The sequence below is a fragment of the Cryptotermes secundus genome, unplaced genomic scaffold (genome assembly GCF_002891405.2).
Source record: "Cryptotermes secundus unplaced genomic scaffold, Csec_1.0 scaffold1350, whole genome shotgun sequence".
Lineage (NCBI taxonomy): Eukaryota > Metazoa > Arthropoda > Insecta > Blattodea > Kalotermitidae > Cryptotermes > Cryptotermes secundus.
In genome coordinates this window covers 1,128,130-1,152,916 of record NW_019739242.1, presented here as the reverse complement: position 1 = coordinate 1,152,916, position 24,787 = coordinate 1,128,130, and the positions used below count along the sequence as shown (strand labels likewise).

The 24,787-nt window shown below is 43.6% G+C and overlaps 1 protein-coding gene across 6 annotated transcripts in view; it reads right to left on the bottom strand.

The window, feature by feature from the left end:
• Nucleotides 1–24,787, bottom strand: part of LOC111871901 (Ca(2+)/calmodulin-responsive adenylate cyclase) — a 375,443-nt gene that overhangs the window by 98,409 nt on the left and 252,247 nt on the right. For all 6 annotated transcript variants that reach the window (XM_023865290.2, XM_023865293.2, XM_023865296.2 and 3 more), the window contains exons 3-4: nucleotides 19,729–20,238; nucleotides 16,677–16,897 (exon numbers count right to left, since the gene is read on the bottom strand). In XM_023865290.2, the coding sequence (XP_023721058.1) occupies nucleotides 16,677–16,897; nucleotides 19,729–20,098 (591 nt within the window). In that variant the 5' untranslated portion in view covers nucleotides 20,099–20,238. The remainder of the gene's footprint in view (nucleotides 1–16,676; nucleotides 16,898–19,728; nucleotides 20,239–24,787) is intronic.

Below are 24,787 nucleotides of genomic sequence, written 5' to 3'. Positions count from 1 at the left end.
ATAATGAACATTCGGGTTCCATAAAATGCTGGGAAGTTCTTGAGTAGCTGCACAACTGGCAGCTTCTCAAGAAGGGCTCAAGCTCCGTGAGTGAGAGAGTGAGTGTTATCATTATGAAGCAAAAGTCAGGTATTCCTAGAACAATGAGAAAAATTCTGCAGAACGAGCACGAGGAGAAACAGGAAGTAACAATGAAGACCAGATGTTGGCGACTCTGTACGACCTGGGGCTACATTCATCTTTCCACATCACTCGCTGGCGGCAGGCGGAGGCAATTTATTGAAATTTCGTGACATTTTATTAAAAAAGCGACTACCTTAGAGTAGAAACGGGCTCATATATTTCCCCAGTAAAGTTCTCTGACACATCTGTTGCACTGTTACGTTAACTAACTTTCCACTTCAAATTAAATATTTACTGGGCAGCCGGTAGCTACCATAACACGAGACAGAGTGGCAATGACGTACAGATGATGGATGAACTGTGAGAACAGGTAGGTTCATGGGTTCTAGTAGTGGCGGATCGTTACTCAGCTACATGCAGGCCGCTACCAGGGGTGACCCAACTTACTGAACACCGGCGCCGCACACTGTAATTTTCAAAAGTTCGGGATAGCGTAGGTTCTCCACGCAGCAGATGTTCTTTATTTATTTCAGCTCTAAAAGGAGGAGCGACTATTGTTTCTTACCGCGAGCAGCACTAACGGTTCATACGAACCACATTCGGCTCTCGAACCACATTTCGATGACTTCTGACCTACAGTATAACTAACTCCATGGAGCTGGGCCCTTTTTTTTTGACAGCTGTCAGTTCCTTAGCTACTCAAGAATTTCCCAGCATTTTATGGAACCCGAAGGTTCATTACCGTGTTCACAAGATTCCTCCACTTGTCCCTATCCTGAGCCAGATGAATCCGGTCCATACCACCCCATTCGATTTCTCTAAGACCACACAAATAAGTAGGCCTACACGCTTATACATATTACATACACAGTTTGCGTGAATAGTGAATTTACTAAAGACCGTTATGTCTCGTCCGCCGTCCAAAGATCATTATCCACTATTAACAGCTTTTAAACAGAGTCATCTACATTTTAAGCACTAGGGGGCCAACTAGGTTCTATGTTCAACATGTTCTGCTTCTGAACACCAAAGATAATTCCACGGATCCTTCGCTTTTTTGTCTCACTGTGAATAACGGACGAAATGTCTCTCCCTGTGCCGTGAATTGCGTGTGCTTCTCAGCGCGCTACACACACTTGCATCCGGAACTCAAGCACACAACTGCTATTTTTATACCTCGAAGATCTGCATAACCATTTTTTGCAAATACTGGTGCATAGACAATCAACTTCACGAATGGCACAGCGCAACAAGACCCTAATTTAAGTCAACGAACCTCAAGAATACGACAGGAACCTATCACATCTTACAGAATCAAGAATCTTTGCTTTTAATTTCTTAAAAATACAAAATATGCTTCAAATAAAACTTGTACACCCTTAATGAGGGCTACTTTACGTCATGTAGGCCTACCTCCTTATTTCTCAACATGAGCCGTTGCTGAAAACTGCTGAAATTTAGTCGAGAGTTATAATTAACCGATAAAAGAGGTAAAGTTGTCTCTGTGCTTAACTAATTAAGCACTATGCCACGAAGGCGTATGCGGGAGTGGATATATAGACCCACATTTTCTTGACGTCGGCACGTTGGAGGTGAGTGGTCAACTTCATGTCCCGGCCGCTTTATCCCCAGGGAAAGGACCCTTGATACCCATTGGACAGCAGGCTGGGTGGGCCCCAGAGCCGGGCTGGACGACATGGAGCAGTGAAAATTCCTGACCATACCGGGACTCGAATTCCGACCCCTTGGTCGTCCAGCCTGTAATCAGTCGCTATACCGACTGTACTATCCAGACTCTTCATAAATAATCGATAAGAACAAAAATCGATTAATCCCAACAACGTTTCGGGTAGAATGAACCGATTATTTCCTCGAAATATGAAAGCCGTTTCAGACGAAAAACAGAATGACGTACAGATCAATATGCGTTCACTTTATGCGCTTTGTAAAGAAAACCAAAATACACCTCCGTGAGACCGTTATGATCACAGAAAATATCTGCTTCCTGGCCAACCAGAGACAAACCATCGGGTGGAGTTTACTCAGCGCAGATGCCGTCATGCACAGGACAAGGCTTAACTAGAGGGATCTTGTGGAAACGCCGTAAACTGTGCTCTTTACGTCTGCTTCTCGTGTTCTTGCGACTAAAGGGGAACGAAGCAGATACAGGAACATTCTGCATTGCACTACAAGGCTATTCTTTACAGACGCGAAGCTTTTCGTCCATAGAATATCGCATTTCGAAGCTGTACGTCGGGCTGCAGACGTATAATTCAGACTTGCAGGCACGGTATATTATGAACACTCAGAAACATTTTTATATCACAGAAATATTATATTTTATCGACATATTGTGTGTGAAATAATCTATTATTGTTCCTTCACCACGATGTTTGTACAGTTACGCTAAACGTCATGATTTAACTACTGTGTTTCGACCTTTCTTGGCCATCATCAGGAACAAAGACCTTTCCTTACATTCAACTTTTTCTGTGGTATCTTAGTCCTCCCTACATATGTAAGAGTTTATTTTCAGTCTTTACGCTTTATGTATGCCCCTTTTGTATAAGTTGAATTAAGTATTATATTATTAAAATTAATTTTTACATCTTGTTTGAGTCTACATAACCTCGGCAAATGATCTAATACATCTGAAGACTACGCGTATATGCAATAACGTAGTTTGTTGGGGCACTACACTACTACCGGAAGGTCGCGGGTTCGATTCCTGATGAAGTCATTGGATTTTTCAATTGACTTAATCCTTCCAGCTGCATTATGGCCCTGAAATAGACTGAACCTCTAATAGAAATGAGTACCAAAAATCTTTCTCGGGGTAAAGGGCGGCCGGAACGCAAGGCTAACAACCTCACAATCTCTGAGCCAACTGTCTAGAAAATGTGGGATCCTTGACGTCTCAAAATCCTATGGGCCTCCATAGCCTGTTACAGGAATATCTTTACCTTACCTTATTTACGCTTGGGTTTCAAAGACGCTCTTACAACTGCAAAAGTTAACAAAATCAAATCAAATGAGGAACGGAGTAAGATTGTGAGAATACAGGGATATGAATGTAGCTGATACGGCATCTTCTCAATTGGAGAAGTCAAGAGAATCTAAATAAAATGAGGAAGTAAACACGAATGGTGAGCATAAGGAATAAGTGGATATGTTGGCACGCGCCATAGCTCAAGCGGTTAGTCGTTGGCTTCCCACCGCGGCGGCCCGGGTTCGATTCCGAGTCTGGTCAAGTGGGATTTGTGGTGGACAAAGTGGCGCTGAGGCAGGATTTCTCCGAGTACTTCGGTTTCCCTTGCCACTCTTCATTCCACCAATTGCTCCACAATCACCCTCACCTATTATCTGGGGCTGGTACAATAGGCCAGAAGTGACCGCAGTACAAGGGACTTAGTCCCACCTCCACTAGCAATAAAAAAAAAGCGGATATGTCTGAAGATATTATGACGGTGGTCGTCTACAGAACTTGAAGAAAACCACGACATCCTCAGGCAGGACAACCTGTAACAACACCGATAGTCACACGGTCGAGTGGTTAACGTACCTATTTTGTATTCCGGACGTCCCATGTTCACATCTCGGCCGGGACATTAGCTATCATAATATTTTTCGTAGTTTGACTTGGTTTCTCCAAGAAAATGACGGGATTATCTCGAATTAAGCCATATTTACTTCCTTCCATGTCTCTTCCAACTCACCTGTTCGCTAATCATCGGTCATTCGATACTATACAGTCTGAGATACTTGTTTCATTAAATAAACCATAAATAACAATAAATATATTACCGGGGCCCTTTACGCACCTGTTATATAACATATTCGATGCAATTACATGTTCGGACAACCGGCAATGGAACCTGGAAGGAAAAACAAAAGGACACGACACCCACAACTTCATAATGGCTTCGTGTAAAGAGGGAATACAACTGAAATCGGACAGCCATATGTCCTCGTTCTAGGTTAGTGACTTGCCTGATTATAAAATATTCATGGCTGAAATGCCGCTGACATGAAGGCTCGTATCTCACCACAGGTTACCATTCCATGGATACTGCGTAGCAGGAAACTTCTGATCAGGGCTGTTTTCTCTTCAGACGGAAGGGAATCCATTACCCAACTTCCGGCGCCTAACAAAATGCATTTTAACTTATCGCTAATAACGGAGAGGACGTAACCAAGTAAATCTCATTTCTTTATAAGAGAACTTGTACTGGAGAATGTAAACGTCAGACTCAATTACACTGCTCCACTTGACAACTTCGAAATTGAGTGTTGTGATGAGATAATGGAGCAAAATGCAATGAAGGTTCGTGTCTCATGTTATTATGCTAAAGTAACACAGCCCAAAGATTCAACATCGCTAACACCACATTTCACAGTTCGACTGAGCCCAAGTAAATCAATCCTGTTCACATCTTCCCAGCTTATTCCCCCCTTAGATTAATTTTATCTCCAGAATTAGACTGGAAGATTCTATTGTGGAAATAATGTTCTTGGAAAATAGGACATATTGTCTAACATCCAGAAGCCTGGATGGCGTAGTCGGTACAGCTACTGGCTATAGGCTGGACGACCGAGGGGTCACAGTTCGGGTCTCGGTATGGTCAATAATTTTCTCCACGTTGTCCAAACCGGCTCTGGGGTCCAACCAACCTTCAACCTTCTATTCAATGGGTACCAGTGGTAAAGCGGCAGGGGCGTGAAGCTGACCACTCACCTCCAGTTAATGCCGAGGTCAAAAAAGTGGATCTATACATTCACTCCCCCATACGCCTTCATGGCGTAGTGTGTAATTAGTTAAGCACAGGGACAACTTTACCTTACTGTCGCCTAACATAACCCGGGGGGGGGGGAAAGAAAGAAAGAGATAGAAATTTCCCGCAGATGGACGGCCTTCTGTTGTTCCTCTCCAGCCCATCTGGCCTATGTCAACCGGCCGAAAGCGCTTATCGTTAACTACGATTATTGCGTGGCGAACAGAATGGCCTGACGAATGGAGAAGAAATCGAAACTGGCCCAGGGCGCCGTGGAGGGTACACGGGACTTCCGGGCGACGTGGAGGGTACACGGGACTTCCGTCCGTGGCCTCAGAGACAAATGTAGCAGTGAACAAGAGTAACATTGGAATTACAGCATTATGTGCGTTGTCAAAAATAATATTGAAGCATGCCGTCTTCTTGGATGTGGTGCCGTATAGATCTTGTGTGAACCCACGTTTCGGAGGAAAGTATCGCCTCCATCATCAGGGTACAAAAATCCGTGAGCGAGGAACCAGCGTGAGCAGGTGGCTGCAGATTAATAGATAGATAGATAGATAGATAGATAGATAGACAAATATATATAGATATAGATAGATAGAAAGACAGACAGACGTCATACCACGTCCATTTGTTATTGCAGCAGCCATAAAATTGCTTCTTGCACTTATACGCCCCCTCCACACACAAATTTCCCCAGGTTGTATTGCTACAAACCTGAGTCCCGAACTGACGTATTACCATTAACGTTCACCCTACGTGATTAACTGAAGAAGAGGTTAAGATTTTACGAACGGAAATGTTACTGATACCTGCCAATAATGCACAGACAGACATACGCCATGGTTTTATTGCCTACTGACAAAAGCGACCTATATTTGTGATTAAAAACGTAAGTAGATCGAAGCAACTTGTTGATCTAATGTGGAGCGGACGGAATGGGACGTGCTGGTCCAGAACACAGGCCTACAGTAGAACGCGGGGCAATATGGATCCCTCAGCACAACTTTCAGTGCAACAAAAACAATACTTAACAATACGTCTGGGATATGAGGTTCTCGTGTCCTCTATTGTTATAGACGCATGTTTACCTAGCCGTTGCATATACGCGGCAGCCCTTCGATTGCCGCCAGCATATTCGTTGCCATGGGAATGTGTGTTACCGAGCCGTTGTCTAGCAACAAACGTCTGCTCTGACTTCACTATTCCGGCTTTCAGGCGTCATGTTACATTAATAATAGTTGTTATGTTGACGGCCACGTTATACTTTAATCCATGTCCAGTTCGATCCTAGGCTTCAGCTAAACTGTTTCACTCCACAGAACTAACCACGCCTCAACCAGCATCAGTTGAAAAACCCGGCATAAGACCTACACAATCTTTTAACGCCATATGAATAAATGCCCACTCAGTATTAGTCCATAAAACTTCCCCAGCGGTCCTGCGCGGATCCTAGGGGACCACTTCAGAATCAGTTAAAACAAGAAAGGTACTTGGTTCCTGTAAAAGCAGTTAGTCCACGCGATAAAGGAAGTGTATGACCGCTAGCGACCGTAGCTGCTGCACTGGGAATACCCGTACATTCAAATGAGACCGCTCAACTGATATAACTACGCTGTAAAGTTAAAACTGCTGGTCATCTTGATGTAAACAGGTCCTACGCTAAATAAAACTGCAATGCCTGTGTTGTACGCTATAAAATCTCAAATTTCCCACAATATCGTGTTTGCAAATGTGGCTCTAAACGTATACGGTTTCTTCTTGCATAAAGGTAAAATTGTCCCTGTGCTTAATTAATTAAGCATTGCGCCATGAAGGCGTATGGGGCAGTGGAAGTATAGATCCACAATTTTCTTCACCCTGGCACTAGATACATTGGTCAGCTTCACGGCCCGGCCGCTTTACTCCCGGTACCCATTGGATAGGAGGCTGGGTGGCCCCCAGAGCCGGTTTGAACGCTGTGAAGAAAATTCTTGACCTTACCGGGACTCGAGCTCCGACCCCTCGGTCGTCCAGCCCGTAACCAGTCGCTATACCGACTACGCTATCATGACTCCCTCTTCTTGCATAACTTAATTGGAATATGAAAAGTCCTGTCTTCTGGGATATAACACTGTAGTCCGTTGAAACACAACTGACGTTTCGGAGCAACGTGTCGCCTAAACCTTCAGCAAAGCCTGCTGCCTGATCCACGCTGGTGTCTCGCTTTGCTTACTATTCAGCTCTGAGAGTGGGGACATGTTTCTTCGAAACGTCGGTTGATTTTCAAGAGACTACATGGCATTATATCCCAGAAGACAGAACTCTTCATAATCATATTTCCATATTTCCTTCCTGGTTTTCCTGTTTATAGTTGGTAGACGTAGGAAGGGGATCTTTTGGCCACGCCTGAGCTTGAATGGCGCGTAGTATACATGAGCAGGTCTTTCTATATTGGATGATTGTGTGTGCATTTTTGTGCGCGAATGCACCTATGTAGGAGGGGACGAAAGAGCAAAGATGAAAGATCAACACAAGGAAGAAAATGAGACTGAAGTGGAAGGGGGAAAAGAAAAATGAAAAACGAAATTAAATGTGGTGCTATTTTTTTTTAATCACCATATTTCTCCAGGTAACCTTTCTTCTTGCTTTGGTACGAAAGAAGTTATGCAAGGTGTTCCAAAAAGAGATGAAACCCATAGAAGTAACGATCATAGAAACTGTTCAGAATAATTACCATTATTTTAATATTCTGTGGTTCTATAACTCTGACTTCTTATTTAGCCACTACAATAAATATTGTCACGTGTAGGGGTTTTGTGACTTATAAGACGGGTTCTGGGTTGGACGATTGGATTTATTGACACCTTTTGCACACAACTCGGGACTACAGCGCTATCGCTATTCTACACAAATTACAGTTCACCGTTAAACACGCAAGAGGATTCTCAGCCTTCCACTAGTCGTATCATGGCAACGGATTTATAACAGTATCACTGTAACTTCACATCACAAATGAAGTCTTCTTTTCACATCCTAATTCCTTTCTTGTCATTATTCTGCAACTGTCAATTACGAAGACTCCACTTCATTCAACTTCTCTGCTCCCAAGATCATATCCTGGCAGGCTGGCGTCTAGAAACTCTATTCTTCACTGAACGGCCTCAACTGCACCGTAGCGCCAACTGTCTTCAAGATAACTCCTCGGCACGGACCACGCAAAGAACACAGTCTCTACTTCTGACGAGGCGTCTTTGCCTCGTCGTTGGATGGCAAAGGAAGTTATTCGAATGTTGCTTGTGCATTTGTTGCAGCGGGAAAGTGTTTACGGAGCCGTTTCCTAGCAATTACCGTCTGCTCTGGTTCCACTATTCCGCATTTCTGGCGTCATGTCACAACATTCTTCGCCGAAAACGGTACACCATTTTCGGCGCATTCACAACGAAAAGTATAAAAATGCGACTATTAGTTTGGTTGTCTATTGTATGTCCGTCTAGTCGCACATAACTCGATAACCGATGAACGCACTGTCATGAAATGTATACTAACATTTATCCAAGCGGTTAGTCGCTGGTTTCCCACCGCGGCGGCCCAGGTTCGATCCCGGGTCTGGTCAAGTGGGATTTGTGGTGGACAAAGTGGCACTGGGGCAGGTTTTCTCCGAGTACTTCGGTTTCCCCTGTCAATCTTCATTCCACCAATTGCTCCACAATCACCCTCACCTATCATCTGGGGCTGGTACAATAGGCCAGAAGTGGCCGCAGTACAAGGGACTTAGTCCCACCCCACTAGCAATAAAAAAAAATTGCCCATACATTCCATTTGTGGTCAATAATGGTCAAAAATAACTAATATTTTACATCGCGATCTCCCCGTATTTCTGTGCCTATCTTGCGTGTGACTATGCAAGTATTGACAGGCGAGAAGAGAAATTGAGCAAAATACACACTATACGCCCAAAAGTTTTTTCCGTTAAGTCTTGTAACTTTCGATAAAATTACATTACAGGGACGAAGGGCACCAGAAGTTTTACGCTAAGGGTACAATTACTATTTTGTTGTGCTTAATGAGTATGTCGAAATAACGGAAAAGTTTCTGCCAATTGGTTGCATCCCTTTCTGAACGCACTGTACCAGCATGTACTGAAATATGCCATTGAAATGAGATCCAAAATAGTTTCTTAATCTCGTACTTCCAGCATCAGTGATGTAGAAACCGTCATCAAAGGCAGAAATGTAGGGTAACTTCCAATGATGTACGTCTTGCCAGCGGTAATGTTTAAGATGATGAACAACTGTCAGACGGGCACTGAAAACTTTATATCGAAGGCTGCGGCCAAACATTCTCATTCTTATCATTAGCGTTAATCTGCACATCATTATGACCAGCCTAATACGCTATACAATTCTGCTTCTACCGGACGCTTTTCGGCCTCGAATCCTACACGCTGTTCCGTCTATATAGAGCGTAAATAAATTTATGTTACAAAGCTCTGTGGTAGATAGATGGGTTAAATCTGATCATTCATCAGTAATCTGTCAAGACGACAGGTCCACAGTCTCTTCCAAAACAGTTCCTCCACTTAATGCCATCTAGAGCTTTCTCCTTCAAATGAAAATATCTTCTTCTGTCCCCAAGGTCATCCAGCATCTTCTTACGTCTTCTTCCTCGTCTTCTGGTCACTTCTATCCGCCCCGCTATCTTTCCTTCAATAACTTCTTTTAGAAGGCAGTTACCGCGGAAGATATGACCAATCCAATTAGCCTTCCGTTTTCTTATTTCGTGTAGGATATTCCTCTGCTCACTAACTCTAAATAACACTTCTTCATTTCTCACATAATCGGTCCAACTGATTACTTTGTTAATACACCCATGTCCGGAAACGCTTTGTTTACGCGCTATGGCCTCTGAAATGTGAAGAAGGACGTCCTTACCTCTTAACTCTGCGGCTAACTGGTGATATTTACCTAACATTTCTCCAAGAGACCTTTCCCGAGCTGCCGGAAGTGGTGCCTTTGGAAGTCTGTCGTGAAATGTGGTTCCAGCATGATGGCGCCCTGGCGCACTGCACTAATGTCGTCAGCGAGTATTTGGATGAAACCTTTGGCATCAGATGGATTGGACGTGGAGGCTCAATAACCTGGCTCCTTCACTTCCCTCGATTTCTTTCTCTGGGGGTACATGCAAACTTGGTGTACGAGACTCCAGTGGAGACACAACATGGTCTCGTGGCAAGAACTGCAGTAACTGCTGGAACCATCCGGGAACTTGGCCAGTTGGTGCAGAAAATGGAATAAAGTCGGCGGCGGCCATTTTGGGCAACTTTTATAATGTAAAACAACGATAACATCTCCTAAAACTTATGCATCTTCTCGGAAACTTCTGTGTCCCTTTTTTCTTTTATTGCTAGTGGGGTGGGACTAAGTCCCTTGTACCAGCCCCAGATGATAGGTGAGGGTGATTGTGGAGCAATTGGTGGAATGACGATTGGCAGGGGGAACCGAAGTACTCGGATAAAACCTGCCCCAGCGCCATTTTGTCCACCACATAGCCCACTTGACCAGACCGGGGATCGAACCCGGGCCGCCACGGTGGGAAGTCAGCAACTAACCGCTTGAGCTACGGCGCGGCACTTTGTGTCCCTTCGTGTAAAAAGGAAGCCTTTCCGGACATGGGTGTATTAACAAAATATAAGATTCAACCCATCTATCTACCACAGAGAGTTGTAACATATATTTATTTACACCCTGCATATTCTAGGTGCACAGTGAAGTTGTATGAACAACTGCCTCAGTATTAATTTCAATTATTATTATTATTATTATTATTATTATTATTGACTACGGATAGAATCGAACTTTGTCAACGCTCCTATTTAATCATAGCGGATTATGTGACAGGTTTTGAAAGCCTGCCAACTGCAAATACAAATACGAATTCTAACCNGCCCACTTGACCAGACCGGGGATCGAACCCGGGCCGCCACGGTGGGAAGTCAGCAACTAACCGCTTGAGCTACGGCGCGGCACTTTGTGTCCCTTCGTGTAAAAAGGAAGCCTTTCCGGACATGGGTGTATTAACAAAATATAAGATTCAACCCATCTATCTACCACAGAGAGTTGTAACATATATTTATTTACACCCTGCATATTCTAGGTGCACAGTGAAGTTGTATGAACAACTGCCTCAGTATTAATTTCAATTATTATTATTATTATTATTATTATTATTGACTACGGATAGAATCGAACTTTGTCAACGCTCCTATTTAATCATAGCGGATTATGTGACAGGTTTTGAAAGCCTGCCAACTGCAAATACAAATACGAATTCTAACCATCATAAACACGTTGCTCTCTATGTCAGTCGTGATTCGTAAACAGTTGCTGTACACACTGAACGCATATAAGCAACGTTGTGTCCGTCAGCCCTTCCGCTGTATGTATGTTCATGATACGTCATGTTACATCAAAATATGTTGAACACTTGCAACTGTGGTCAGACTCGGAAAACAGTACTGACCGCATTGCATGAATATATATATATATAAATTTTCTACATAATATCTCGCTCTACACTGATGTTCAAACGAAAGGCACAAAAATTATTAATCTTCGCAACAGCCTAAGCTTTCAACAAAACCAAAACTACATGAGCGACTTCAAAACAGGATTTCAAATTTCGAGTCAGATGTTATTCGCGATGGAATCTGAGAGTAGCTTGCACCATAACAGTTTCTTCTAGATTGTAATAAAACTAAACTCCGTAGCTTTTAGCCCGCAAGCGAACTATATCGACCGAGCGACCGCCGCTTGTCGGCGAAGTTAGTGCCCACTTTTAGCGGATACAGAATGTCGCGTGGTCAGCGCAACGAATCCCCACGGCCATTCATTTCGGTTTTTCTAGACTGCAGCAGTTGCTGTTCCTTTCAAGTAGCTCCTCAATTATCCTCACGAGGCTGAGTGGACCCCGTTCCAGACCCACTATTTTTCAGAAAATCTGGTAGCGCCGGGAATCGAACCCGGGACATCTGGATCTGTAGCCAGGAACTCTGACCACTAGACCACAGAGGCGGCCTCTGCATTGTAATACTGAACGTTAACTACACTCATATATCAGTAACAAAGGGATGAAAAATCCAGTCGTCAGAACATTAATCGTCATATTACACCCAAAAATGATACAATAGGCTGCATTACCAAGGCGGGATTACATTAACAAAGTTAAAGAATGCAGTCGTCAAAACTCCCCAGTCAAACTAGACACAAAAATGTTCCAGCAGGTTGCATTACAAAAGTTAGGTTACGCTAACAACGAAGTGAAGAATGCCAGATAGCTGTGGGTTTGTTAATGCGGAGCGCCCTCTCTGACGAGAGGACTAGTCTATTGTTTACAACTGCTGCTGGTCCTCGCTAGCGCAGTCATTCTCGGGTCAGAGTCCTGCGGGCCTCATGACCATATTTTACTGTTTCACATTTGAGACTCCCCCCACCTGTAGCTTCAGGTCCCCATATTTATATCCCCCAGGAACAGAGTGGTCCGGTTATAGCCCCAGGCACTGGGTTCCATTTTCGTCGCCTCTTACGACTCGAATGGCTACGGTGGAGGTAAAGTCAAAGTCAAAGTTACTTCACGACTGGCGGTATACTCGTAGTCCTAGTCATCGTTATATAACCCAGGCACGGAAAGCAAAGAAAACGTCTGTTCCATCACTGCGTGTTATCTGGTTGCCGGGAAAACGGGTTCACAGAGCTGTTCCCTAGCAACGGCTATTGTGCTGTCGCCTGTTTACGCAGCTGTTACTTGGCACTGTATTATCAAAGCTACGTCGTTGCTTCGGTATTACAGGGGCACAAAAGTACAGGCATTCAAATGAAGGAGTGAATCACTCGTTACTGAAAAAATAAAACCGGTTTTAACGCAGTTGAAGAACACGTTTTTTTTCTTCATTATCATCTTTACAATTTTGGACCCCGCATTGCTTTTCTTCGGGAGCTGGGATAGCTTGGTCGGTATAGCGAAGGCCTATGGGCTGTACGACCGGGGTTCGATTTCCGAGAGGGAAGAGGGATGTTTTCTTCACAGCGCCCAGGCCGGCTCTGGAGCTCATTCAGCCTCCAATCTAAACGGTAATGAGGGCTCTTTCCAAGGGGGTAAAGCAGCCGAGACGTGAAGCTTACTATTCTGCTACATCTGGTGTCAAGGTCAAGAATGGTGGAGCTGTACTTCCAATATCCCATACGTCTTCATGCCATGATGCTTAATTAAGTACAGGGAATTTACCTTACGATCGGTTTTCTTGACAAAGATGATCAACTAGAGATACGTACTTACACTGCTTAACAATGCACCAGAAGCATAATTAATATCCCTTAATTTCCTTTATTCCGGTCATGGTAGCCGAGCGGTCTGAGGCATGTACTGACTTCGCTCGCTTGGAAGCTGGAATCGTGGGGTCGACGCCCACATAAAGCATGGATGTTTGGTATGTGTATGTGTTTATTATGTGTTTGTGATGCCCTGTGTTTAGGTAGAGGCCTTGCGACGAGCTGATCACCCGTTCAAGGAGTCCTACCGTCTGTAAAAATGATCATGAAACTCAGAAATCAGCTCTATGCTCCGAAGTGGGAGCAAGAGGAGAGAAACAGCAGTTATCATGGGGCCTCCATACGCCTCGCAGCAGCAGTATATACAGTACATAACAGAGACAGCTATGAGAACGCCAAGCATGAGCACGCATTAACGACGCATCTTAAGAGTCTGAGAAGTAATTGTAGAGGTCAAACGGCGCGAGCATAAAACAGACAGCACTCTTATATCACTACCAAATGCAGCTGCCCCTTCTTATCCAGCACTCGTGCGTAGGTCTGTGGCAAAGCTGAGGGCCCGAACACAAAAACACGCACCAACACCATCACTTATTACTTATCCCATGGTACATCACAGTGGGCGCGCAGTCTAAGGCACGAACTGTCTTCGCCCGCTCGAACACTGGGGTCGTGGGTTCGAATCCAATTCTAGGCATGAGTGTCTGTCTAAATTTGTTCTGTGTTTGTGTTCTGTGCAGGTAGAGGCCTTGCGACGGGCTGATCCTCTGTCCAAGGAGTCCTATCGACCGTGTATAAAATTAAAAACTGAAGTGAAACGAAGCGTTTCACAGATGCCCTCTGCTCCAGGTGGGAGCAACAGGAAATATGAATGAATGAATCCCATAGTACAAAGTATTCCTTGTAGCAAGTTCACAGTGCAGTGCAGTACTTCTAACTATGCCACAGTGCAGGGTACTACTAACAAAGTACTTACAAAGAATTACCTGCTTTCATGCAAACTAAAGTCCAATACGGCTTTCACAAAAGCCCGCCATCTGACTCAATTCTGAGCCAGTTCAATACAGTCTATTAACTCATACTTAACATTAAAATAAATTTAAACTTGGGCGTACGGCTGACGTCACCGCCATCTGTGAGCCGATTATCTAGAAAATGTGGAAGCCTCGACGTCTCACAACCCTATGGGCCTCCACGATATGTCACAGGGATACCTTTTACATTAACTACCTTCCACACATTATGCTACAAGCAGGAAGTTCGCAGGTTCGATTCCCGATGAGGTCGTTAAATTTTTCAATTGACCTAGTCTTTTAGCTGGGGTCGACTCAGCCTCCAACAGAAATGAGAACCAGAAATCTTCCTGGAGGTAAAAGGGCAGCCAGCGTGTAAGACTGACAACCTCACAGCCATCAGTGAGTCGACTGTCTAGAAAATATGAGTCTCGACGTCTCACAACCCTACGGGCCTCCACAGCCTTTTACAGCGACAGTTTTTTACCTTTTCAATACGGAGTTTGGATTGGATTTACTGACACCTTATACGCAACACTCGCAACTGCAAGTAATAAAGCGCTATCGCTGGTCTACACACTTTACATATCACTAGGACATGCTAAGTCTTCTCAGCCTTCACTAGTCGTATCGTGGCAACGGACTTATAACAGTCTCACTGTCACTGCGGCACACTATGTCTTCCTTGCATAGTCTAATTCCTTTCTTGCCATTTATTCTCAATTATTGTGCCAACTGTCAACTCCGGAACTCAACTGATACAAATCCCTCGGCACGGACCGCACAGAAAGCAAGATTACTGCATGAATTCGTCTCCGCGGAAACGTGCTTACCAAATCGATTTATAGCAACGGCTGTACGCGTCACTTCTCGTATCGTGACAATTCCTCTATTGTTGCGAGCGAGCATTACCTAGCGACGGCTGTTTCTCTGGCTCCACAGTTCTTGCCTTGAGCAAATACGCCATATTATTTTATCACTTTTCAATACAATGTTTTCAAGTTACATATGGCGAGAGATCTTAGAAAAATATAAAAGTCTATTAAGAAATGTTTTAAAAAGCGAAAAAATCAACATGAACGTGGGAAATCTTCTGATCTGATTCGGAACAATCTAACACCTCCATTTCCCCCCCTCCACGACGGGGTCGCTAATCCCCTATTGTGACTTGCAGATTCACCAATTTATCAAACAACCAGTAAATGAAAAAAAATGGCCAGATAATTTAAGGAAACTAAGGATTAATATAGACCTGAGTGACCAGAACTGCTTGAAATTATGTTTCCCGCATATTTACCGGAACACCTAGTTCGAATATGACACTCTTGCTGTGCCATCGCATAAACCTAAGCCACTCTTTGCATTCCCACTAATTCCACTTCCATCTCTGTGTCTGAGGGCTGGACGAACCATCAAGTTTGGGAGACTGTCAAAACATTCCTGAGGAAGTGGCAACTAGGCGACATTTACGCGCGGAATGTTGGCACGACACGCCAATCCGTCTGCATTTCGTGGAAATTCCTAACAAAAATATCCTTTGGAATACTTTCGGGTAACTTTTCACTCATGTGCAACATCCCATAACACCACAGGCAGTGTGGCTCAAAATCTTGTATTTAACTGATAAAAGTTCTGGAATCAAAGACAACAGGTGTCCAATCATTTTTCAGTATTTTCACAGTCACAATCCAAGTCTGTATATTAACCTATCTTACTTCGAGTGGGGTAACTCCAAATTTGGCTCCGTGTGTCTATAATACTTCGAATATAGCAACTGGAAGTCAAGACGTTGTCAGTTTCTGTTGCGGAGGTGGAAAGAATTATCAGCGAATAATGTAACTGCAAGCTGATCACGTTGGCCGCGCGGTCTAAGACGCGAACTGTCTTCGCTCTCTCAAACGGTGGGACTATGAGTACGAGTCCCACTCAAGGCAACGATGTCTGTGTATGCGTTTATTCTCTGTTTGTGTTGTCCTGTGTTCAGGTAGAGACCTTGCGACGGGCTGATCACTCGTCCGAGGAGTCCTACCGTCTGTGTAAAATAGATTAGGAAACTGAAGAAGAGCCAAGGCCCAATAAAGGGCTGTAGACCCATTGGATGGATGGATGGATGAATAGATGAATAAATGAATGAATGAACGAATGAATGAATGAAATGTAACTACAAAGAATTTTAAAGCTAGAGGTTGTGGACTAATCCGAGGATACTGTTACGGTAACTGATTGGAAGAAATAGGGGCAACCTTGAAACTCCTCCGTCAGGACAGCCAGTCTCTAACCCTACATCCGAGACCGAGAACTCCGGAGTACGAAACAGGTATGCTAACCACCTGAACGACGTTCAGTTGCGTCGGTTCCCAATAAACAATGTCTGTCGCATTAACACCAGTAATTCCAAGTACTAAATCTCGAAGAAGAATGACAGGTATTAACTGGCATTTCTGGCGGCGAACACATACCTGTTGCCAAGTAAGAGATGGGAATTCCTTTGCAAAGATGGCTGCCACAATAACGTGCACCACTGGCAGGAACACTCCGAACACAGCAGCCACCCACGTCTTTAGAGGCATCATGGCGTATGCCAGGAACACGACAAAAACCACCTGCCACACGCCCTCTGCCAGCACACGCCGCGTCTCGACTCCCATCCCCCCTCCACCTGCGGTGGGATCTTCTGGACCTGCATACAAGCACACACAACCATATCATGTAAGTTCCCGAACCAGTTTACTGCAGCCTCCATCAGACAGAAGGGTTCAATATTTAGTTCACTACCCTGGGATACAACTTAGTGCACTGAAGTAACAAACAGCCTCTTCCTGCATCAGTCTGATATACGTTATAAGGGTGATAAATTCAGGAAGGGGTCAATGACTGGGGCATGAAGACCTCATGACAGATCAGAATATCATACGTTTCAGTGGAAAATCTGGAATGAAAGATATCATTCGGGAGGCGTAAGTCTGGACGGGAAGGTAATATTAAAATGGATGGGTGTTGAATAGATTAATTTGTCTCCAGTTAGAGTCCAGTGGCAGGCTCTTGGAACACGGCAATGAACCTTCGTGTTCCATAAAAGGGTCTGAATCTTCTGACTAGCAGAGCGACGGGCTGCGAATATCCGTTTCTCATGGTCTCTGCTTCATGACGTTCGTCAATCATTTTCAACGACCACAGAATTGCTAAAAATGTTCATTATTAATAATTAAATTAGACAGATGGCCCCAACATCTGATTGGTGCAGCCAAGAAGTTACGTACTAAAAGAATTCTGCGCGGGTCCTCTCGCCTTCTTTCAACCCCCGCTGTAAGTACAAAATATGAAAACAGTGAAGATTAATTCGAGTAATACAGACTCAAAACCCGGAACTCAAGCGTATATTTAGATTCTATTTTTGCTTTATTTTGTGATTTTTTGCCTTATTTATGGAAACTAAAAACATAACCAGAGTCACATTATTAACAACTGAATTTTGCCGGTCAGATTGGATTTTTCGCGGGCCACACTTTTCCTTCCTATAGGGCAATGTCAGTCTTACCAAGCAAGCACCAAAGAAGCGATCTTTTATTGCACTATCATTATAGATGTATCTAATTCGAGTTTTTGACAGCTTGTCCGATTACCACTGCCCTGATTATGATATTTCGTGGTATTCTTCAGTCTCTCCAAGCAAATGCTGGGATACCAAGCCTGTTTTCGAATAAGCCGCGGTCTCCTTCCTAACATTAGCCACACTTCACTCAAACTTTTATGTTCTCACCGCATTCAATACCATATAGTGGCCATAAACTATGCTCCTTGTGCAAGAAATGTCACATTGTTGCAGCCACGACACGTATTTGAACGAAACAAAACCCAAAGCGATACATCAGAATTTGCATTAGAAAGATTCAGTGCAATGTGACAGATATCGAGACATTCCATTTCGGCCCACATTTATACCCTTCTGAGACTACCATACCCTGGAACATGTGCACTGATGTGCTCGGAAAATTCGTTTAGCCACAAGCAAAAGAAGAGGAAGCCGAAGATATTTAAGACGACAGTACCTGAACCATTTTTGCAACTTTGTTCGAGTTGTTATGAATGAAATATTTTCCAGATTGTTGAAAGGGGAGAGGTAGACCTATTTCGTAGGCTCCAGCATGTAATGTCCCATGACTTTGGCGCAGGGTAAATAAACAATTAAATTTTACTGAAACCTCTGGACAAGAAGAAAATGTTGAGTACCAAAGCACAGATTTACGGTAGCCACTGAAGCTCAACATCAGAAATGCTCGAATGTGCACAGCATTACAAGAGGAACTTCATTAACGCAAATGCTGTGTCATTTTCGTTTCTTATTTTTTTTCCATTCTACTGTGTGTTATGTTTACGAATATGGGAGCATAATACTTCGACACATAGAACATTGTCAATTCTGTGAATAATGTATAAATTTTCATCTGGAACAGCGTAGTTAAATAACATCAAAATCAATTTCTGAAATGTTTGCGTCTCTCGGTATAGCGAAGCAATATCTACCTCACAGGTTAAAGCCGCTAGGAATTACTGGGTTTTTGGACTTCTTTCATCGTCCGTTATTCTAGAGAGTAGAAAACACGACGATTCGGAAACTCGGCCTGTTACCGTCCTCAGGCGAGGAGAAGACACCTACTCAGTTGGGTCCCTTAGAAAGAGCTATACTGCATTACTGGTTAGCCCTTTCTAAGGGACACAACTGAGTAGGCGTCTTCCCCCTCTCCTGAGGACGGTAACAGACCGAGTTTCCGAAACGTCGTGTTTTCTAGTCTCTAGAATAGCGGGCGATGGAAATAGCAAAAAACCCCAGTAATTCTGATGTTACACACCATCGTCAGATCCCTTTAGAATCTATTTGAAAGTAATAGTTCCTACCAACAGTCTAGGAGCCGGGATAGCGCAGTCGGTATAACGGCTGCCAACGGAATGAACGACTGAGGGGGGTGGGGGATCAGAGTTCGAGTCTCGGTAGGGTCAAGAATTTTCTCTTCTCCACGTCCTCCAGACCGGCTCTGGGGCACACCCAGCCTCCTATACAATAGGTAGAGAGGACTCTTTCCCAGGGGGTAAAGCGGCTGAGGCGTCAAACTGACCACTCACCTCCAACTAGTGCCGAGGTCAAGAAAATGTGGATCTATACGTATAGCCACTCTTCCATACGCCTTCATGGCGCAGTGCTTAATTAGTTAAGCATAGGAACAACTTTACTTTCTTTTACCTTTGCTAACAGTCTAGCCTCCATGAGCTACAATTGCAACCAGTGCTCACAGTACACTAGGTTACCATCTAATATTATAATACACAAAACAAGCAGACAGAAGAAAATTTGGCCTTTTTAGCATACCTAAAAGCATGACAAACAATTATCACATATTTAGTCATACCTTGAACCTATTCTCGATCAGGAAACACATGCGAAGGCTGCAGTTGAAGATAACGCTACCTTACCGTAAGGCATAAAGAATGTACAAGAAGGGAAAGAACACTCACCAAGGGGCATGGCAACGGCGCAGAAGGTGGTGCAGAAGAACAGGATGGCATAGCACACCCAGAGGAGGTAGGCGTCCTGCATCAGTCGAGTGTTGAGAAAGGCAAGGAGCAGTGCGAACAGGAGACAGTGGAGGCTGTGGTAGATATTCTGCGCAGTGGGCGCCTGCGCATAGGCGAGGCTCAGGTTAGCCAGGATGCCCGTCAGGATCACGAACAGCGCCACGACACTTGCCACGGATGAGTGCTGGAGTTTGAAGATGTACCGCTGGTACAGACTCTCCAGCTCGTCATTTTCGAACCGGTGGCGGTTTAGAAGGCGGGAAAAGGCCAGTTTACGGTGAGAGTTCATGGCTTTCACACTGTGGTCCATGGTTATGGTTATGAGAGAGGGTTTTGGGCGGAGAAGGGAATAAGGGAAGGGGAGTTGGTGAAGGATTGTGGATGAATTCTTCCTCGTCTCTTCTGGGAGGAAGAGCTGAGGGGCTGTACTACCGCTGGCGCGCCATCAATCTGAAACATAGAAAACCATTTTCATCAAAAAATTGCATACCGATCACATTTGTAACGTTCTGAAGTGTCAACAGATCATCAATATAAGTCTGTCCCGTAAAGTTCATAATTCTCCTCGTGCACTGCGCAAATATTTTCTGAGTTCGTCCGCTTGCAACTTTCATGCCTCACTGGCTTTGATATTCATTTACTGAGGACACAAATCCATTATTAAGAACATAAACCCACCACATATCCAGATATTATTTTCCAATATTTTGTTAAAAATTCAACAAATCAAAAAAGAAATGGTTCAACTAAAAGTTACAGATCTTAATACAATGTACATTTCCCATTAGAAACCCGCTTATTGTGGAAAACCGACGAGAAAATTGTAATACTACTTTCTTAGCTGGACTATAAGGTATAAAGTCGGGACAAAGGCACTGCATATACATTAGAATATACGACGGCCCCAAGTACATTACTTTGGGAATGAAATAAATTTTTACGCGGTAGAACACTGCTCGTTGCTGAATACTGAATAACAATGAACTGCCTGGCAAAGGCCGTTTCGAGAAAACTGATATTTCGTGTTTGGGTCCCTAGAGCGCTACTGTTATTTAAAAAAAAAAAACACGACTTAAGAAGTTTCATTCGTGGATATATTCTCCAAAAATTACTGAAATGCAATCAAATCGTCAAAAAATGTGTTTTCGGACTCATCTGAAGGGCCCCTATTTTGGAGCTGGAATGTTCAGATTCGCCACTCACCGACCTTGGGTGAATGATCTCCTGAATACTTCTGCAACTAAATCAGGCCAATCGTTCAGGCGTTGGGGAGACTCACATCCATACATACAAAAAGACAGACAAATGATAACTTCCCCGTACTGAGGGGTGTTCAAAACACATTAATCCGTCACAACCTTTAGATTGAATTTTCCACTTTCATACTATAATCTCAAACCAGCATATATTCTTGAGTAGCTGCACAACAGGAGGCTTCTGAAGAAGGGCTCAGCTCCATGAGTGAGTGATACTATATTCTCAGACCAGCATATATTCTTGAGTAGCTGCACAATAGAAGGCTTCTGAAGAAGGGCTCAGCTCCATGAGTAAATGATACTATATTCTCAAACCAGCATATATTCTTGAGTAGCCGCACAACAGTAGGCTTCTCAAGAAGGGCTCAGCTCCATATATTAGTTCATATTACGTTGATGAGAAAGTAAAACCAATAAACCTCATTTGATTTGAAGCTGACATAGAATTTAAAAATAATTTTCTCAAAAATAAATCTTACTTAAAAAAAGACATCATAAAACACAGGCTTATTTTTATAGATAATTACAGTCTATGGCTCGTAGTGAAGGCATCTGTCGACATGCTGTGTATTTCACCACATACAATGAATGAATAATTCATGATCTCATGCATACAACTGCTACTGCTGATTGGTTGTCAACAGCAGATTTGTATCTGGGATAAATGAACATCGAGGCCAATGTGGGATGCAAAATGGCGATGAAGGCATTTGGAAAATGCTGGTACGTGCGTTGTAAACCGGACATACCAGTAATTAGTGCAAGCCTACTTGCGTTAAAAGCGATTCAAGACATCTTCTCAGGCTAAAATGTCCATCAGAATTATGTTTATCCAAGGATTATATATTGTAGCTCACTCTGGCTGAGGCACTACGCTACAAGCCGGAAGGTCGCGAGTTCGATTCCCGATGAGATCATTGGATTTTTCAATTGACTTTATCCTTCCAGCCGCACTATGGCCCTGAGGTCGACTGACCCTCTAACACAGGGGTCTCCAAACGTTTCTAAACGCGGACCACATTACTTAATTCAGCACTTTCAACGGGCCGGATAAAATGAGAAATTAATAACTCTAGGTATATGAGTTTTATTGAAAGCATAGAATTTCATAAACTAAATACAAAGCACGTGAGAATAAATTATCGTATATTAATGACAACAGACAGTAGCAGCAAATGCTCATATTTTCATCACAAATTACAATAAAAGAATTAATGTGAATGATTGAACTCTTTTTGCATTCTTAAAATCTGATTAAATTGAGGTTCAAATTTTGAAACGCTAATCACAAGTAGCGACTTTAAATGTTCATCGGATAAATTTGCCCTGTATTTCGACTTGATGTACTTCATCTGGGAAAAAGTATGTTCACACAGATATGTCGTCCCAAAAATGGAGATAAATTTACAAGCAAATTTCTTTAATTTTGGAAATTGCTCAGAGTTCAGAAATTTATAAAATTCGATCAAATTTCCTTCCTTGTATTTGTCTTTAATGTGATAATTTTCCTGAAGTTCAATAATTTCCATTTGAATTTGACTTGGGACATCTGCAGCATCACAGTCAAACAGATTTTGAAACCATCTAATTTCCTGAGCACTGGCATCCAAATGCCGGATGTGGCCCGCGGGCCGTAGTTTGGAGACCCTTGCTTTAACAGAAATGAGTACCAGGAATCTTCATGGGGGGTAAAGGGCGGCCGGCGCGTAAGGCTGACCTCACCGCTATCTGCGAGCCGATTGTGTATAAAATGTGGTAGCCTCGACATCTCACAAGCCTGTGGGCCTCCACGGCCTGTTACAAGGATTTAACTTTACAAAGTACAGTGTATCCAAAAAGAGAAACAATCCCTGGAAGATCACCACGCTATGTCTGAGTAACCCCCCCCCCCGCTCCCTACCATCAACTTCAGAATTCCTGAACCGATCTTCATCAAACTTTGTATGTGTATCACGGCACGTGGGCCCATCTATATGGCGTACTTTATAAATTCCTCCCATCGGTCTGTGCGTGTGTACGTGTAACCTCTTATCGCTGGTAGACAACGGCTCAGTAAAAATGTTACCGCGGCAACGAATACACACGCAACAATAGAAGAACTGTTTGGACGCGTCCTTCTATGCAGCTTGTGTAGTATCGAAATAAAGTAGGCGATTAGTTCTTCCCAAAACTTGTTTAATGTTTGCCGAAAATTGTACATCGTGTTTCCACTTAATGATCTGAAGCCAAAAGGGTATGGTTCCTTAATTGTATCTCCTTTAGACCAACATCTTACTGCTCACGTTTTGTGCTCACTCAACCCATAATCAGCCACTTCCTTTCACAGCCTTACAACCTATTTTTTTTCCTTGGCACTACAGCCCCAGTGGGCCTAGGCCTACCTCCATGAACTTCTCCGTTCACTTCGGTTTTTCTAGATCTTAGACATTCGGTAGGACTCCTTGGGCGGGTGATCAGCTCGTCGCAAGGCCTCTACCTGTACACAAACACAGAAAAACGCACACACACAAACTAAACATCTATGCCCTGAGTGGGATTCGAACCCACGATCCCGGCTTCCGAGCGAGCGAAGATAGTACATGCCTTAGACCGCTCGGCTACCGTGACCGGCTTACAACCTATTTACCTCTTAATATTTCTATTATCCATCTATCCATAACTCACTGAGTTACACAGAGACACACCCTGGCGGCCTAACTGGGTCCATCATCCACCCAAAAGAGTCTCAGCGCTTATCGTAGCAATAAAAGTTGAAACTAACAGTCGGTGATGTGTGCGTTACAATTGGTTCGTTCCGCACAACAGAGGTTACATAACATAAAACACGGAATTCCGATAGAGAATAAAGCGTCCTGGACAATTTAAATGCGATATTTGTATATTCGCCTGATAACCCAGTGAAGTTATAAGCCCATTCTCAACTAAACACTAAACAAATTCCGTGCGGCAGTGTCCGAAAGCTAATAATAAAAAATCCTTTTTTGAAACTCATTATGTTACAATGAGAACGCCATTATGCCCTGTCCTCTGTCACATGACTAGAGCTCACATCCTCATATCCTGTTTCTGTAAAAGCCCGTCCACATTACTCGTGCTCGTGCGTCAGAAGCCTACTCCTGCCGGAAAATCAGGATCTGCAGCTGATATCTGTTGTGAAGAAATGCGAAGGCTTTGTATGCAAACCAGTTTGGGAGTCCACTTCGTCAGCTCCAGATCCTGATTTTCCGGCAGCAGTAAGCTTCTGACGCACGAGCACGAGTAATGTGGACGCGCCTTAAGATCTATTCTGAAGTATGCCGTCTTCTGGGATGTGGTGTCGTGTAGATACGCATTTTGTTAACAGACATTTCAGAGGAATGTATCGCCTCCATCTTCAGGGTACAAGTCTACAGACACCTGCTTACGCTGGTTCATCGCTCGCGGATTTCTCATACCCTGAAGATGGAGGTGATGCGTTCCTCCGAAACGTCGGTTAATAAAATATCTACACGGTGCCACATTCCAGAAGACGGCATCCTTCATAGGTACCGCCGTGAAAACCTAAAATCTTACAAGATCTATTTTAATATTAAACCCACATATACCTGTAGTTCCTGACTAGTCCCTCTCTTCAGGGTTTCCGATCAAAATTTTGTATGTATTTCATATCTTTCCCATGTCTGCTACATGCCCTGCCATCCTCATCCACTTGTTAATGAGAATACTAACAAAGAAGCCCACAGTGCAATTTTCACTATCATCCT